We start from the raw sequence: 18,329 nt of genomic DNA, 5'->3' as shown, positions 1-18,329 counted from the left end.
CACCTCTGCACCCGCCTACCTGGAGGCCGCAATCTCCGCCTTCTGCTTGGCAATGGTGGCAGCCCGCTCCGCCGCCTCCACAGCCCGGTCTACCTTCTCGCGGATCTTGCTGGCGCGCAGCGGGATGAGGTTCTTGCGCTTGCCGCTCACAAGGATGTTCTGCTTGTACTTGCCCTCCTCCTTGGTGCCGTCGGGGAAGGTCATGCAGCCGTAGCCATGCCGCCGGTTGCTGGCCCACTCGCCCTCATACTTGAGCCCATCAGAGCGCTGGCTCACGCCGAAGCCCGCCCGCTTGTCATTCTTCCACTCGCCGACGTAGGTCTCAGTGGTGGTGGCGTCGATGTCGTCCTCGATGACCGACAGCTCGGCCTCGCCCTCGCCCAGGCTGATGGTGGAGTGGATGTCGCTGGCCGTGGAGCTGACTGTGCTCATGCCGGCCTCGCTGCGGAATGAGCTCTGCTTGCTGCGCTGGCTGGCCAGGCTGCTCTTGGACTCCGACTTGCGCAGCTTCAGCCCGCTCAGCAGCGAGCGCCGGAACAGCCCCTTCTTCTTGCTCTTGAGGATCTCAGAGTCACTGTGGGCCACAAGCACGAAGCCCCCTCGGGACACAGCTGGGGAGCCGGCCACCGCGGGGGAGGCGTCAGGGTGCAGCGCGGCGCCATTGGTGTGCTCACTGCGCAGAGAGTTGATGGATGTCCTCAGGGGCGAGCGGATGACCGCCGCCATGCCATAGGGGACACTCTGTCGCACACCATATCCTTGGCGCATGCCACCGACCCACTGGCCCTGGTAGGTCCCTGTGGAGACAAAGGAGACAGGGTGAGCTCCCAAGACAGTGATGGAGCAGGGGTACCTTACACAGTGGACGGAGCCTCCACGGTCCTCTCTATCTTAGAGGACAATTTGGAGAGGCTGAGTGAGGCTGAGATCATGGTGCATTTTTATGATTTATATACTAATGGTTGTTCTTAAAGACACTTCCATCTGGCTTCCCACAGTTGTATTGTGTTCTCTCCCTTAGAGTTGGGGGAGGGGGAGGGGGAAGAGGGAAGGGACCTAATAGTCTGTGATGTACAGACAGGAGCACAGAGTCAACAGTAAACTGGAGAGCTCTCCCTGTACATGGGCAGAAGGCCACCCCAGAAAAGACTGGGGAGTGAAAGAAAAAGCACATCCTGGGTGAGCAGCAGCTATAGAGACACAGATCTGGGCTACAAACTGAGTACTGAAGAGGCTGCTCTGGAGGCAGTAACTTCCCCATTGCCAGAGATATCCAAGAAGAGTTTGGAAGAGCACTTGTTGGGGACACCTTTAACTGCATGGGCACCTAAGTGCTTGGAGACCTTAAGGCATTGAAATCAGCAGACCTGATATCCTCAAAGGAATCAAAAGGGAGGGCTTGAAGAGATATTCGTCACATTCATAGGAGCACTATTCACAATAGCCAACAGGCAGAAACAACCCAAGTGTCCACTGACGCAAGAATGAATTGACAAAGTGGGGTCTATCCATAGCATGGAATATTATTCAGCCCCAAAAAGGAAAAGATTTTGGCACATGCTACGATATGGATGAGCCTTGAGGACATTATGCTGAGCAAAGCAAAAGGGCAAAAACTATATGATTATATTTATATGAGGTATTTCAGATAGTTCAATTCATAAAGAATGGAATGGTAATTGCCAGGGGCTGGGGGAGAAAGAAGTGGGGAGTTGTTTAATGGAAACAGAGTTTCTATTTGAGGTGATAGAAAAGTTTTGAAAATAGAGGTGATGGTTGCATAACAATGAATATAATTAATGCCTCTGAACTGTGCTTTTAAAGGTGATTAAAATGGGGGACCTCTGGTCAAGTTGGAGGTGTAGGTACACACACTTCACCACTTCACAAAAACACAGAAAGAATTACAGCTAGATCTCAAAAACAAGTAACACCCAGAACCGTCAGAACACCAAGTGTGGAAGTCCGACAACAAGGTTTAAAGAAGCCACCTTCATCCAGATGGGGAGGAGGGCGGTGTTGTGGAGAGGCTGTGTGGTGTGGAGAGGCGGTGGTGGCTGCGGCAGGATGGACAGTCCCACCTTCACGTGTCATGGGTAAAAATTGGGAGGGATACCTTGGGAGTAACAATCCCAGCCCAGACCACACAGCCCAGGGTTCCAGCACTTGGCAAATAAACCCCCATTACCTCTGGTTGTAAAAACCAGTGGGGGTTGGGGCAGCAGAAGAAACTCTGCTGATTTTCACCACTCTGAGGGCCTGCACGATCTTAGAACGCACAGGGCAGCAGCTGGAAGGGTGCCAATCGCATACAGGAAGTGAGTGAAGTGACTGGAAACGGGCGAGTGCCGGGAAAAACTCCAGAAGCCAGGCAGAGGCATCATCCCCCCCGAGGGAGCCACAAAGTGGTGGAGTGGGGTTCCCCGCCCTGGCAATTAACTAAGTCTCCACCCCACACAATTTACAGGTGCCTTTTCTACATGGGCCACGCTACTAAGACAAGGAGTCAAAGCAGCTCTACCTAATACACAGGAACAAACACAGGGAGGCTGCCAAGTTGAGGAAGCAAAGAAATATGGCCCAAATGAAAGAACAGAACAGAACACTAGAAAGAGAACTAAACAAAACAGAGATAGCCAACCTGTCAGATGCAGAATTCAAAACATGGGTGATAAGGATGCTCAGAGAACTCATTGAGTATGGCAACAACATAAAGGAAGAAATGAAGGTTAGACTAAGTGAAGTAAAGAAAAATATACAAGAAAAATAAGCCAACAATGGAGGGAAGGAAGCCAGGATTCAAATCAACAATTTGGAGCAATTGGAAGAAATAAACATTCAACCAGAACACAAAGAAGAAAAAAGAATTCAAAACAATAAGGCGAGGCCTAGGGAACTCTGGGACTTCAAATGTACCAACAGCCAAATAATACGGACGCCAGAAGGAGAAGAGGAAGAGCAAAAGATTTAAAACTTATTTGAAGAAATAATGAAAGAAAACTTCCCTAATTTCGTGAATGAAATAGACATACAATTCCAGGAATCACAGAGAGTCCTGAACAAGATGGACCCAAAAGGGACCACACCAAGACACATAATAATTAAAATACCAAAGGTTAAAGATAAAGAGAGAATCTTAGAAGCAGCAAGAGAAAAGCAGAGTTACCTACAAAGGAGTTCCCATATCAGCTGATTTCTCAAAAGAAAATGCAGGCTAGAAGGAACTGGCAAGAAGTATTCAGTGATGGGAAACAATCTAGATTACTCTATCCAGCAAAGCTCTCATTTAGAATGGAAGGGCAGATAAAGTGTTTCCCAGACAAGGTACCGTATTTTGCAATGTATAATGCACAGCCATATTTATATAAAAACATTTATATAGATACGAAATTTAGTACTACCCATGTATACTGTGCACTCTCATTTTCCCTCAAATATTTGGGCAAAAAAGTGCACATTATACATGGCAAAATATGGTAAAGCTAAAGAAGTTCTTTATCACCAAGTCATTATTACATGAAATGTTAAAGGGACTTATTCAAGAAAAAGAGGATCAAAACCATGAACATTAAAAAGTCAGCAAATTCACAATTATCAACAACTGAATCTAAAAAAACAAATAAACAATTAAACTAAGCAAACAACCAGAACAGGAAGAGAATCATAGGTATGGAGATCATTTGGAGAGTTATCAGCTGGGAATGGGAAGAGGGCGAATGGGGGAAGTGGTGCAGGGATTAAGAAGCAAAACTGGTAGGTACAAAATAGACAGGAGGATATTAAGAATGGCATAGGAAATGGAGAAGCCAAAGAACTTACATGCACGACCCATGGACATGAACTAAGGCACAGAGATTGCGGGAGAGGAGGGCGGTACCAGGCAGAGGGAGGCAAAGGGGGAAAAATTGGGACAACTGAAATAGCATAATCGATAAAATATATTTTAACAGTGATTAAGATGGCATATTTTGTTATCTATATATCACCATAAAGTTTTTAAAAATCAGCAAAACTGGGCTCTTATTCTTGTTCTATTTATTTCCTGTGTGACTTTAGGCAAATTTCTGGACCTCTCTGACCCTCAGTTTCTTCATCTATAATAGGAAGAGTCTAAAATTCCTCATGCCGTAAGTCATTGTGAGAATTAAATGACCCTCAGCATGGTGCCATACACAAAGTAAACCTCAACTGCATCTGTCCTACTTGTTATTAGAATTATTACCAGGCCTCAGCAAGACACCAATGAGGGGACACTTCACTTCACCCAGTAAGAGCTTTGGGGTGAGAATGGGGGTGGGTTCTGTCCCATCACTCTTCCAACCCGCTGCAGCAGAGGCTGCCAACCAGAGGCTAAAATTTGCCAATATTCAGGTTTTATTTGTCCCACACAGCATTGTTATTCAAAAATTGAAATTAGGCCCTGGCTGGTGTGGCTCAGTGGATTGGGCACTGGCCTGCAAACCAAACGATCACTAGTTCGATTCCCAGTCAGGGCACATGCCTGGGTTGTGGGCCAGGCTCCAAGTAGGGGGTGCACAAGAGGCAATCACACATCGATGTTTCTCTCCCTCTCTTCCTCCTTCCCTTCCCTTCTCTCTAAAAATAAATAAAATATTTTTAAAAAATTTAAAAAATTAAAATTGTCAACATTTAAAAATCAAGAGATTTCACATAAAAGTTTGATTCTCTTGTTTCTTCTAAAAAGTACAAGATTTGGCAACTCTGGGTCTTTATTTTCAGGTAGCAAAATGGACTGGAGTGCGGCAGTAGTTGCATCTTCTAGATAGGCATGTCCCTTCCAGTTTGCCCCACACACCACTACTCCCTATTGTCTCCCACCCAGGCCCTCTCTTTTGTTTATGAGTCCTGCACTGGAGGTAAATCCAGACTAAGTGTGGAATCCCAATACAAGGCCCCAAATGATCTGTCACTGATGTGTCACCACTCCACACTGCCATCACCCCCAAGTCAGAACTGGTGCCGACCCATGGACTTCTCTGTCTCTGAGACCTTGTCCACACAACCTGTCCTTACTCAAAATCCCCACCCTACCATTCAGATCACATCCAACCCAGCCCATCTTGCACCCCGTTCTTAAGACAGCTTGGTGGAGCACTCCAGTCCACAGCGTTCCCCCCAACCCCCAGCACCCAAGGCCTTGGGGCCTGTTTCCAACACTCCATGGGCAGCCTCAGGAGAGCACCTGCGTTCTTTTGTTTGCCGAGTGCATCTTCCCTGCTCATCCAGATTACATGCTCCCCAGGGGGAATGGGCTTTGCATTCTAGACCCCTCATTTTCTACACAATGTGAGCCCAGCCCTCAGAGGAGGATGTGCAAACAGCCCAGAGTTGGCCAGGGCCCCCGACAAAGACCTGCACGCCCTCTGCTCCAGCAGAAAGCAGCCTGTCCATTTTTTTTAAAAGATTTATTTATTTATTTATTTATTTAGAGAGGGGAAAGGAAGGAGAACAAGAGGACGAGAAACATCAATGTGTGAGAGAAACATCGATCAGTTGCCTCTTGCACGCCCCCAACCAGGGACCTGGCCCACAACCCAGGCATGTGCCCTGACCAGGAATTAAACTGGCGACCTTTCAGTTTGCGGGATGACACCCAAACCATTGAGCAACACTAGTCAGGGCACAGCCTTTCCATTTAAAAAGTGATGCATGACCCAGGTGTTTTCTAGGAGCAGAGTCTGCGACCTTGCGAACATGATCCTTTGGGGGAGGCGGCACAGGAGGGAGGAAGGGCAGGGAGGAGCCTTGAGGAGGTGGTCTCAGCTGGGCGCCTGCCTCAGCCTGATGGCATGGGGAGCTGAATGGAATTCACCCAGCCCTGAGGAGAGGGGGCTGGACTCCTGGACCCCTGGACCCCGAAAGCTGGGGTTGGGGCTACACGGTGAGGCAGCTAAGGTAAGGAGTAGGCCCACTGCCATCAACACGGGAAGCTACCCCTGACTCAGGGGAAATGCTGAGCACCCGCTTCCCTCCTCCCACCCCTGCCCCGACCAAGGGCTTTCCTGCTTCAGGAGGCGGTGGCTTGTGCTGGGTGCTGGGCAGCGGGCACCTTCTCCCCGAGCAGGCCTTGCACACGCATGCCCCACAGCGCCCCCTGCCTGTACCACCGCCCCAGAATCAGCCAGTCTGGGTCCCAGCAAGGACAGTCGGCAGGCAAAGGCAGTGGCTGATCTTGTGCCACTCAGCATTCCAGCGTGGCCCATGCTGGGCAGAGACTCCAAGGCCTGCCCCAGTCCAGGGTTATGAGAAGGATCCTGGGGCCTGGCTCTGCAGCCCGGTGGCTTCTCCCCTGCCTGGGCATGCGGTGGCCTGTGGGAAGCTGGCCCTTTAACAAGGCAAGACTGCTGGCTGGACAGCGGCCTTCCCGTGGCCCCCTCCAGCCGGCGACGGGCTACCACTCCGAGGACTCTCACCTCCAAAGCTCACCCCCGGCTTACTGCCCCTTCTACTTGTGCGCTGGGGATGGGGCTGCCGGATGAAACACAGGGTGCCTAGTTAAATCTGAGTTTCACATGAACAACAAATAATTTTTTAGGGGACATTGCATGGGACATACCTATACCAGAGAAGATCACACTGGTGATCTGAACTTTAAATGTAATTGGGCACCCTAGGATTTTTGCTGAACATCGTCACCCCATCTGGGACCTCCCAAGGTGGCACCAAGGGTTTTGCTGAGGCAAGGGTGCTAAGGATGGCAGCCCCCTCGCAAACTGGGCATCCCTGCAAAGGAGGGAGACTAACCAGCCTGCCCCCAGTAACTCTGCTTCCCTCAAAGGAGGCTGGGCTTACAGGTAAGAATGGAATGAAGGTTAAAGAGCGAAGGAAAATGAACCAACAAAAGGGGGGGGCGGTTCTCTCCATCCAATGGAGTGTTACTCAGCCTTAAAAAGGAAGGAAATTCTGACACATCCCACAACGTGGACAAACCTTGAGGACACTGTGCTCAGTGAACAGGCCAGTCACAAAAAAGACAAATACCGTATGGTTCTATTTACATGAGGCCCTAGAGGAGTCAAACTGATAGAGACCGGAAGTAGAAGGGTTGGTACCAGGAACTGGGGGAGAGGGGTGGAGAGTTAGTGTTCAGTGGGGACAGAGGTTCAGTTTGGGAGGAAGGGAAAGTTCTGGAGATGGACGGCAGGGATGGCCGGAGAACACTGTGCCTGTGCTTACTGCCACTGAACAGTACACTTAAAACTGGTGAAAATGGTAAATTTTCATGTTATGTATATTTTGCCACAAAAAAGAAGTGAAGGCACTCACAGGAGCTTCACGCATGGCCCGGGGGAGGCTGTGAGGTGCAGGGGCTTGCGGAGCAGTGAGGAGCAGGGTTTGAACCCCAACTCCACACTCTCTGCATCTGTAACCTTAGGAAAGTGCTCTAACTTCTCTGTTCCCCTGGTTCCTCATCTATAAAGTGGGGAAGGTGGTTGTGCAGATAAAACGAGGTAATCAATGTAAAGTGCTGGCTGGTCATTAACAGTCAGTTAACAATTGTTAATCATCATTATCAAACCCTTAAGGAGTAAATAGCACCTCAATGCTCAGTTCACACCACGAGCCAGACATCACTATTACTGTCCCCTAGACGTGAACGCACAGACGGTGTCCAGCAAAAGACCAAAGGCAAACATTAGCTTGTTCTGAGTGACAGAGCCGGTGGCGCAATGGCTCCAGGTCCAGGCTTTGAGCTGTCCCTCATACTCTCCCTGAGTTCCCATGTCATGTCACCCTGGCCTTCCATGAGCCGCCCAACCATGTCCTTGAGGAGCTGAGTGACCAGGAAAAACCACAGCCTCTAAGAGCCTCAGTTATCATATCAGTGAAATGAGAGCAACCACTCAGCAACTTATTCCTGAATTCTGTGACTCTGGAGATCCCTTGATGGATTAGCTAACACTGGGAAGGGTCAAAAAGTACCCGCAGGGCAAGCCCTGGACCCAGACGAGGGTGATCAGTGAGGAGAAAGGACCTTACGTCACTCTGAGTCTGGAAGAGACAAATCCAGAGACAGAAAGCAGACTGGCGGTTGCTGGAGCTGGGGGTAGGGGAATGGACACGGGTTGCCTTTTGGGGTAATGAACAAGGTTTGGAACTAGGAAGAGGTGATATTTGTACAACATTGTGAATGTGTTAGATGCCATTGAACTGTGCACTTTAAAATGGTTAGTTTTACATTATGTAGATTTCATATCAATTTTTTAAAGATATGACTGGTAGCAGAGAAATGAATGAAAGCACAGGAAAAAAATTATGTTTATAGAATTTCAAATTCTCAAGACAAGATAGAAGAGCTGATCAACTGTCGCTGGGGTGGCCCGCCCAGCGGTGCTGGGGCTCTGGGCGAGCGGCGCCCACAGCCTGAGGTCCTCACTTCACTCCTCCAACCTTGGTTTACTCACCTGTATGATGGAGGCAGTGCTTGTAGCCGTACCCTAGGTTCACATTCTGTAACGTATGCACTTAAGCACCAGGCGTGATGGGGTGGCTAAGCCTACCCTGCCCAGAGTTTGCAGCCTTGTTGTATTTGCATCTGCCCCCGGTGGGCACTTATCTCTGATTTCATAACTGATGTCAATAAGAAAATGGGTTTCGACATAGAGGAACACTCTCCAGATTGGCTCTGCTATGACTGCCCCAGGCAGCTCGTCCTCGTGGCTCCACTGCCAAGGGTGGAAAAGAGCAAGAGCGAGAGCGAGAGAGAACGCCAGCCAGCTGGGCAAGGAGAGGCTCCGCCCAGAGGGAGGCTCCGGGGCATCTGTGCCCACCCTCGCTGGGCCTGCTCCCTCACGTTACTTCTCTCTCTCACTGAGGTGGGGTGGGAGGTCCCCATCACCCAGACCTGTACAGGAGATCGGGGTGGGCTCAGACCTCCCTAAACCTCGCCTGTCAAATGCCAACTAGAATGATCGAGACAGCAGGGAAGAGTGAGACGAAGCCACCAGTGGGCCTCACGCTTGGACAGCATCAACATCCCCCACCAGGTGTGTTAAAGCCCGTTTCTGCCCCCACAGGGTGGGTGCCCCCAAGCATCTGCATTCCCAATGCGTTCCCAGGCGAGGCCGACGCTGTACTCGAGGGACCCCACTCCGAGTTTCACTCCAGCACCTGGCACAGCTCCTGGCTTGTGTGGGCACTGATGTTATTTGGTTCAGGAAACATCTGGGTCCGAATTTGAAAACCAGAGCCCTGGGCTGGAGCACAGCCTGGCTGGCTTGGCCCACGCTGCTCAGCCAGCTAAGATCCGGCCTCAGCCCCTGGCGTCTTGGGTAGTGTGAACGGTCAGCTCTTGCCAAGTTATCTGCATCTCCCTCGGGCCCCGTGCATCTCACACACACTCTTATTTTCCTCCCCCGCAGCCCTCTCCCATCTGCTGAAGTTCTGAAGTCTTCACCACAGGCCCAGACGACCGGCCTCGTGGGAAATGCAGTCTCACTATGTGCCAGCCTCCAGAGCTGGGACGGCATCAGCTTGGAGATGCCTGGTCAGGTGAAATGGCCTCTGGAGCTCTCGCAGCACCAGGCTCTAGGCGCGTGTTGGACGGCCGCGAGAGGCCCATGTTGCAAGGCGTCTCCCTGTGGGTAACGAATGGCATTTACAAAGCTCCAGGCCCCTTTTTTTCACAGCTGGACCAAACATCCTTTGCCACCACCTTCCTGACTCATCTGTCCCAAGGCCCAGACAGCGGTCAGAGGGGCCATCTGACCACTGTGAGGATGCACCAAACAATACTCCGTTATTTCTTTTGCTTCGCAGTTCAACCCCCAAGTGGTTTCCCCAGAGTTTGTGGACACAAATGTCAGAGTGCACCGAGTTAAAAAGACCACCACAGCCATTTCCAGCGCCTCCAAGCCAGGCAGCACTCTGAAATGACCTCAAGGACGTACCTGCTTCCCAAATGTCTCCAAAGATAAGTTGAAAGTCACCTGTTATATTTGTATTTCTTAAAAAAGAGAGGGGGGGAAATACACATTTCCGGGCCCCAACTCTGACCTACTGAATCAGGATGGCAAGAGACGACCAGGCGACCTGTAATGGTCACAGGCCCCAGGTAGCTAGCTCTCCTTGTCAGCGCATCCCTGGGTGTTAGGGCTGTGGAAAAGGAAGATCGGGAGATGAAGCTACTAGTTCAAGGTCACCCGGCTCATGGGCAGCAGAGCCAGGGCAGCAGCATCATGGCACAGGTGGGGTGTGCAATGTTCTGGAGCCTTCCGTAGTTTGCACTGTGTCCTGAACCTATCTCCACCTTTTCTACATCATCAATAATGGTTGCGACTAGTCTAACACATGAATGCTACACAGTCATATAAATGACAAGCCAACCCTGTCCTGCAGGATACTTACATAGCCCTTATTTTTGATAGCTAATTTTTGGACACAATGTTAAGTTATAGCCCTAGGATAAATTCCTATAATGAAATGGCTTGGTTGAAACGAAGATTTTTTTTTAAAAGGTTTTTGATAAACTGCCCTCGGAAAAGATTATTTCCCCCACATCATCACAGGCACCAGAAAGTATCACTTTGAAAAACCTGCATTACCTGGGCTCTGAGTGTTACTGCTAGTGGAGTTTGTTGTGGATGAACTCTGTTCCCCCAAATCTGTATGTTGGATTCCCAGCCCCTGGTGCCTTAGAATGTACCCATATTTGGAGATATGGTGTTTAAGGAGATGATTAAGGTAAAATGAGGTTGTGAGGCAATGAGCACATGAAAAGATGTGCAACATCACTGATCATGAGGGAAATGCAAATCAAAACCACACTGAGTACCACCATACACCCACCAGAAGGGCTACTATCACAAAAACAAAAAACAAACAAACAAAAAAAGCAACCAAGAAACAGCAAGTGCTGGCGGGGATGTGGAGAAACAGGAAGCCTTGTATACTGTGGGAAAGTCTGGCAGTTCCTCAAGAAATGAAGCATAGAATTACCATATGACCCAGCAATTCCACTTCTGGGCATATACCCAAAAGAATTGAAAGCAGGGTATATGCACACAAACAGCCAAGAAGTCCAAGCAACCCAAGTGTCCGTGGAAGGATAAATGGATAAAGCAAATGTGTCCATCCATAGCATTGACTATATCTCAGCCTTAAAAAGGAAGAAAATTCTGTCACATGCTATAACACAAGTGAATCTTGAGGACATTATACTATGAAAAATAAGCCAGCTACAAACATACAATTACTTCTATGAGATAGTTAGAGTAGTATAGTGAGTAGGAAGGCGGTGGCAGGGATTGCGGGGGGAGGGGCATTACTGTTTCATGGGGACTGAGTTTCGGTTTCATGGGACAAAGAGCTTCCTGGAGATAGATGGATGAATGTATTTAATACTGCTGAACTATACATTTAAAAATGGTTACGACGATAAATTCTATGTTATGTGTATTTTACCACAATTTAAAAAAGATTCTTGGCTGGTGTGGCTTAGTGGACAGAGTGCCGGTGAATTAAGGAGTCGCCAGTTCTATTCCCGGTCAGGGCACATGCCTGGGTTGCAGGCCAGGTCCCCAGTAGGGGGTGCACGAGAGGCAACCACATACTGATGTTTCTCTCCCTCTCTTTCCTCCTCCCTTCCCCTCTCTAAAAAATAAATAAATGAAACCTTTAAAAAAGAGAGAGAGAAAGATCATTAGGGTGGGCCATAGTTCAATAGGACTGATGGTCCTGTAAGGAGAGGAAGTGATACCACGTGAGGAGGCAGTGAGCGGGTGGCCATCAGCAAGCTAAGGAGAGAGGCCTCAGGAGAGCCCAGCTCTGCTGGCGCCTTGACCTTGGTCTCCCCACCTCCAGAGCTGTGAGACATAAATGTCTGTTGGTTAAGCCCCCAGCCTGTGATCTTCTCCTACGGCAGCCCTAGAAAACTATCACAGGATTCTCAGACGCTAGGCAGCTGAGATGACTACAGAAGTGAGAAGTAAAAGTTAGAAGGACAAACCAAGAGAAAGGATAAAAGTCATATCGCTGGGAACATATAAACAATACACTTTAAAAGACAGCCTCCTCCCCTCCTGCAGGGCACAGGAAGAAGAGTTTCTGGAGAAATATTATGGAACAAAAAGTTCATGGCCAGGAGGCCACCAGGCAGAGAGGAGGGCGCGGTGAGGCACAGACACGGGAAGAGTGGAAGGAGGTCCTCACTCTGAGCAGAGGCCTGCCTGCTTCCCCGCCCACCCCGCTGGAACCACTGCCCTTAGGTGGGACAGGGGAGTTCCTCTGTGGAGACTGAACTGCGCCAGCAACGAAGGCTCTGCACGCAGAGCTTCCCGTCCGCTTTTTGGTACCTGACTCTAATAAATGAAGAGCCAAAGGTCATCAGACCCTTGCAGAAAGCCTCCCAAGGGGAAGACAGAGACCAAAACATACCCATACATGGGAAAGGAATTTGGGGGAGTCGTGAAAAATGCAAAGTGTGAAAGGAGACATCAGAGGAACCAGAAATTACATCTTCAGATCAGTTACTACATCCACAAAATGAGACTTGAATGCAATTAAAAAAATAATAAAACATCAGAGAAAAAGAAAGAGCTCCTGGAAATTAAAAGTATGAATGGCTAAAATCACAATTTTGGTAAATGAGTTGGAAGATAAGCTCAAGAAAGTCTTTCCATAAACTGGAACAAAGAGGTAAGCAAAGTAGTAAGGAATACTGAGGAGATTACAATCATCCACTAGGCCCCACACCCATATAATAGGCGTTCCAGAGATCAACAAAAAAAATCACGAAGGTATAAAATAGGGGAGCGTCCCTGAATCGAAGGATGTGAGTGTCCACGCTGAAGGGGCTCACAGACACCTTGCACGACAAAGGAAAGTGACGCATAGCAAGACATGGCATTGTGAAATTTCAGGAATCCAGTAAGCAAATTCCAAAATGCTTCCAGAGAAGAAGAAGGATAGATTGCATGTGCAAGACTGGGAATCAGAACAGCGGAAGACTTCTCGATAGCAATGCCAAGACCTAGACGTCAGTGGGAAGTCGTCCCACCCCCACCACCGAATTCGGAACAAAAATAATTATCAATCTAGAACGCTACGTACAACCAATTCATCGACCACGTTATCTAGCCACTAAAACTGTATCTTCTATGCATCCTTTCTCAGGAAGCTACTGCAGCGTGCACTCCACCAAAAACGAGGGAGTAAATCAAGAAAGAGGAAGACACAGGAAAGATCCAACACAGGAGAGGCAAAGGAAATTTTCAGGAAGAAGAGGGGTTAGTGTGAATGGGGCTACATATATGTATATGTATATATGACTTACAGAAAACATTAAATGAAAATACACAAATATATAAAAAGTATGTATAAATGTATACATATATGTATGTTATTTGTAGAGAATCTGGTGGGTTTATTAATGTGAAAACTGCATTGTATTTTCCTGAGCATCTGGAAGGTGGGGAAAGAAATAAATAGTGATTTTTTAAAAACTGCAGTTGCAAAAATGACACAACTACTAATTCAAGTTGTGCATGAAAAGTATATAGAATCAGTGCATTGCTTGGCTCAACAATTAGCAATACTTACAGAGTCTTTTAATAATGAAAAAAACTGACTATGATTAACAAAAAAACTGACAAAATACTGGAGTGGTTAGGGAAGGTAAGAAGAGGATTCTAAAAGACTGAAAATCTTCATGTACAATAATAGGAAATCAATAGATAATGGCTAAAAGTGATTATGAACCAAGAAAGTGCTAAGAGCGCTTATGCAGCACCTTGGAGGCGCGTCTCTGAAGACACAGCTGAAAGTGTTCAAGTGCAGTTTGGGGCCACAGCAGATGGAGGGGGCCAGGGTCCCGCTGATTTTTGTTCTAAGCACTATTTTGGTTTTAGCACTAACTGACATCTTAACCTATGAGCACATAGTATCTTTTAAAGATGAAAAATTTCAAGGGGGATGGGAGGGAAGACACCTTTACGAGAAAACTCTCACAATGGTGATATTATCCTTTTTTCCAGCTTTAGACACCAAGGCTCAGAGAGGCTTTGTGCTTCGTAGGGGTGGGGATCTGAACCCGGCCGCCTGAGGCAAAGCCCCAACCCTGGCAGAGGACAATGGCCCAGGGAGTGCTCAGCCCATATATTTAAAAGGCTGGTGGGGAAAATAGAAAGAGGGCAGAAGGGGCAGGTCAGCGGTCTCCTGTGGGGGAGGGTGGGGAGCAGCTTCCCCGAGAAGGCCTCAGACACGGCGCAGACTGGAGGCAGGAAAGGGACCGTCAGGCCACTTAAGAGGCCAGGTTTATCTCAGGCAGACCAGCCAGGAAGCAACCCTGCAGTCAGGACGGGGTAGAGAGTCCAGCAGACCCGGGGGGAGGGGCAGGTACGACCTGCAGAGTCACCTCCGCCGCCCAGGTGAGAGGGTTTGGGGCAGAGGCGGAGTGCTCAGCCTCAGAGCCGCAGAAAGCATGACGACCGACCCACGGGCGCCCACCTCCGCAGCCTTCCAACCTCGGGGGCAGACCCCAAACTCCACACTGTCGTTATGGAAAGGGCTTTTTCTTTTTAAAAATAACAGACTATTTTTTAGAGCAGTTTTAGGTTTAGAGAAAAACTGAGGGGAAAATATAGAGATTTTCCATGTACCTCCTCACCCCCTACCAGACACACACTTTCCTATTACCTCATATTAGTGCGGTCTTGTTACAATCAATGAGCCAATACTGATACATTATTAAGTGGACTCCATAGTCTACATGAGGGTTCACCCTTGGTGTTGTACAGTTTATGGACTTGGATAAATGTATAACAACATGGATCCACCATTGCGGTATCAGAGGTTCAGCGCCCTAAAAAATCCTCTGTGCTCCACACATTCACCCCTTCCTCCCACCAACCCCTGATCTTTTTACTGTCTCCATAGTGTTGCCTTTCCCAGATTGTCATAGAGTTGGAGTCATTCAGCAAGCAGCCTTTTCAGACCGGCTTTGTTCACTTAGTACATGCATTACAGCTTCCTCCGCGTCTTTTTGTGGACTTGTACCACAGTTCGTTCATCATTCCCCTACTGAAGGACATCTTTGTTGCGACTGGAGTTTGGCAATTATGAATAAAGAGAAAGTCTTTTTCACATAAGAAAAAAGAGTCTAATCTCAGATTAAAAAATGTTGTTTGATATTAAATATTTATCTCTAAAACTTCCTCGTGTTGGCTGCTTTCTCAGTTTCGGACCCCGGACGACACTCCTGGGTCCCGCAGTCAGGAACTATGGTCGCTGTCTCTGAAGAATGTCAGCTGATATTTGCTGAGCACCCAAAGAACATGGAGCGCCAGGTGTTGTCATTTCACAGTAGCACATGAACTCAAGAGAGGTGAGGTGATTTGTCCAAGGCCACACAGCAGCAAGGGTGGAGATCTGACCCTCCCCACTTAGCTATCCCCAGAGCTAACAGGGGCTGTGGGGCATGGGAACCCCCTCCTGACTCCTTGTCTTCGTCATGGGGGTGGGGGGGCCCACAGCTCTGTTGCTGGCGGATCAGCGCAAGTCTGGGAAAAAGAGGCTGATCCGTAGACCTCAGCCAGGTGTCCCCTCTTCCGGAGTATGGTGGTCCCATATTGTTCCCTCCAAGCCATACTCCCTAAGGTGAGAGGCTCTGCTCACCTCATCACCCTGACCTCACCAGGGCGGGCAGCCTCACCCACCTGCCAATAGGAATGGCACCCCAACATTGCTGAGTGCCCACAGTATGTCTACCAAGAGCTCTCCTGAGGCCCTCACTTGGTTCTCACAACCACCTGAGGGGGATGTTACTACATCCTGGTACCCACTTTACAGATGAAAACAGAGGTGTGGTGAGGTTAAGTCGCTTGCCCAAAGCTGTGACGCTGAGGAAGAAGCTGAGCTAGGACCCCTGCCAGGAGCGTCTGATCCCCAAGCCCACATCTGGCTCCTGGTTCCCCACTGCTCCCCACCCAGCGCTGGGGCCGGCAGGGGCAGCGGGAGGGCGCTGGGCTTCGCTTGGAGGAGGCCTACTGCTGCTCCTGACGCCGCTGATGGCAAGTGCTGCCTTCTCCCCACGGTGAACAGCTCAGACGTGCAGACTTAGGACACCTGGGCATCCCTGTGCCAGTTCCCAAGGGTCGGCCCCTCGTCCTCAGCAAGCAGGGGCCACCCTTGCCCCCAGCTCCAGATTCTGCCAGCCCCTGATGCCCCTCGCTCTGGGCGTGAACACGGGAGGCCAGAACAGAACTGCGGCACAGAGAGGGCGCTGCTCTGTATCCTGCCACCTGGGGGCACCTTCCCCGGACCCACACTCCCCTCTCGGTCACCTGGTCACCCAGCAGGCACTGAAGCTCATCAGCTGCCCAGAGCCCACAGGGCCAGCCTCTTAGAGGTCAGGGGTTAAGAGAAACACCTGTGAGGTGCGGTGGCAGTGAGTGTGGGAGGGGGAAGTGAGGGAGCCCCTTTCCCGGGAGAGGACCCTTCACCGGTGTGGCTGGAAGTTAGGCAGGTCTGGACTCAGGTCCTGGTCTTGTGACCCTGGGCAGACTCCCTGACCTCTCTGAGCCTTGCTTTCCTCACCTGCAAAATGGGGATAAACATTATTTCCGAGATATGACAGGAGCACAGCGAAGGGATGGAGAGCCAGGCTGACAGTTAACAGCAGTGAAAGCTTGCACAAGTGACCTCACTTCGCTGTGCATTTGTGTCCCCTTCCGTGAAACAGCGACAATGACAATATCCAGCCCACCGGCTTGTGGTCTGGTAAGTGAACGGGCGCAGAGGAAGGCACCTGGACAGCTCCCGACAGGCGGCGCGCCTGCTGCGGCTCCACGCCGTGGTTCTCCCGGCAGCACCCATGCCACCGGGAACTTACTGAAATGCAGATTCTCAGGCTGGACCCCGACCCACCAAACTCTGGGGGAGGACAGCCAGCCAGAGATGTCATGCGCCTTCCAGGTGACTCTGATCTAACTCAGAGTCCAGAACCCAGGATGTCCCATTAGTGTCACCAGGGGAACTTTGAAAAATGATCACTGACGCCCAGGCCTCCCAGAGACACAGATGCAGTGAGTCACGGGTGAGGCCTGGAGGGTTTCTAAAGCTCCCAGGTGATTTTTTTCAGAACTAACAATCACTTTCTTTTTTCATTATGTTTTTGAGGACCATCGATCCTGTTGCTGGAAAGCTGCAAGACGGTCCTGCTTCCACCTTCACTTCAGACGGTGGCCTCCTCCCTCTCACGCTCTCCGGGAAGCCTCACCCTTGCCGGCCCTCCTTTCCCACTGGCGGCCGGCCTTCAGGCCCAGGGTCCGCATTAAGATGGAGGGTTTGTGAAAGGACGATAGGATTTATGAGCTGAAGTTGCAGGAAGAGACACATGTCCACCCACAACTGTACAGAGGGGTTCCAGACCTCCCCTAGGCCGTCTATGCACCCCAGTGAGACCCCTGCCAGACTCAGTGTCCAGAGTGCGGGACCAGGTGACCTGCTAGGGGACGGGGGGAAGCCTTTGTATGGAGCGCCAGTTCCACAGGGACTGGCGGAGGAAGTCACCCACTAAGCCCCTTGGTTCAAGCCAGCTCCCTCATTAACTGTGGGGCTGGGAGACTGACTCTCAGCTTCCACATCTATAAAGGGTGATAGACGGTAACAGCTCCTAACCCGCGAGGCCACAGCAAGACCGTGACTGGACCTGAGACCTTGGAGCGGCCGCCGAGAGTGAGGGCCGGGCCCCGTGTGCTCTTTTATCCTCACGGAGGCCCCCAGGTGCTGGTCATCTCCACATGGAGGTCCCCCTAGAATTCGCCCTCAGAAAAATGAAAGAGCGGTTGGGAGCCAGTTTGTCTGGCAACGTCACTTCCTTCCCAGTGACTGCTGATGTAGAGCGCGACCACTGGTCACGAATATTTCAAAAATTTATATGGAACCATAAACAACCCTGAATAGCCTCAGCATTTTTCAGAAAGAACATAGTAGGAGGGATAACAACACTTGGTATGAAACTATGTTACAAGGCCACTGTAATCAAAACAGTCTGCTACTAGCATTAGAACAAACATATAGATCAATGGAACAGAATAGAGAGCCCAGAAACAAAGCCATGTTTCTATGGCCAATTAATATTCAATAAAGGTGGCAGGAGTATAAAATGGAATAAAAACATCCTCTTCAGCAAATGGTGTGGGAGATCTGGAGAGGCACATGCAAAGAAATGATACTTGACCACCAACTTACACCATACACAAAAATAAACTCAAGATGGATAAAAGACTGAAATATAGGTGGTGACACCATAAAAATCCTAGGGGAGAACATAGGCAGGAAAATCTCAGATACTCTGCACAGCAATATTT

At 49.6% G+C, this 18,329-nt stretch overlaps 1 protein-coding gene across 1 annotated transcript in view; it reads right to left on the bottom strand.

The window, feature by feature from the left end:
- JPH3 (junctophilin 3) overlaps positions 1-18,329 on the bottom strand; it is a 93,110-nt gene that overhangs the window by 55,793 nt on the left and 18,988 nt on the right. Inside the window, exon 2 of the mRNA XM_054588937.1 lies at positions 20-797. Coding sequence (XP_054444912.1) covers positions 20-797 — 778 coding nt within the window. The remainder of the gene's footprint in view (positions 1-19; positions 798-18,329) is intronic.

Source organism: Pteronotus mesoamericanus, unplaced genomic scaffold (genome assembly GCF_021234165.1).
Source record: "Pteronotus mesoamericanus isolate MK-2021 breed Mesoamerican mustached bat unplaced genomic scaffold, CSHL_Meso_final scaffold_165, whole genome shotgun sequence".
Classification (NCBI taxonomy): Eukaryota; Metazoa; Chordata; class Mammalia; order Chiroptera; family Mormoopidae; genus Pteronotus; species Pteronotus mesoamericanus.
This window is presented reverse-complemented; position numbering and strand designations above follow the sequence as displayed.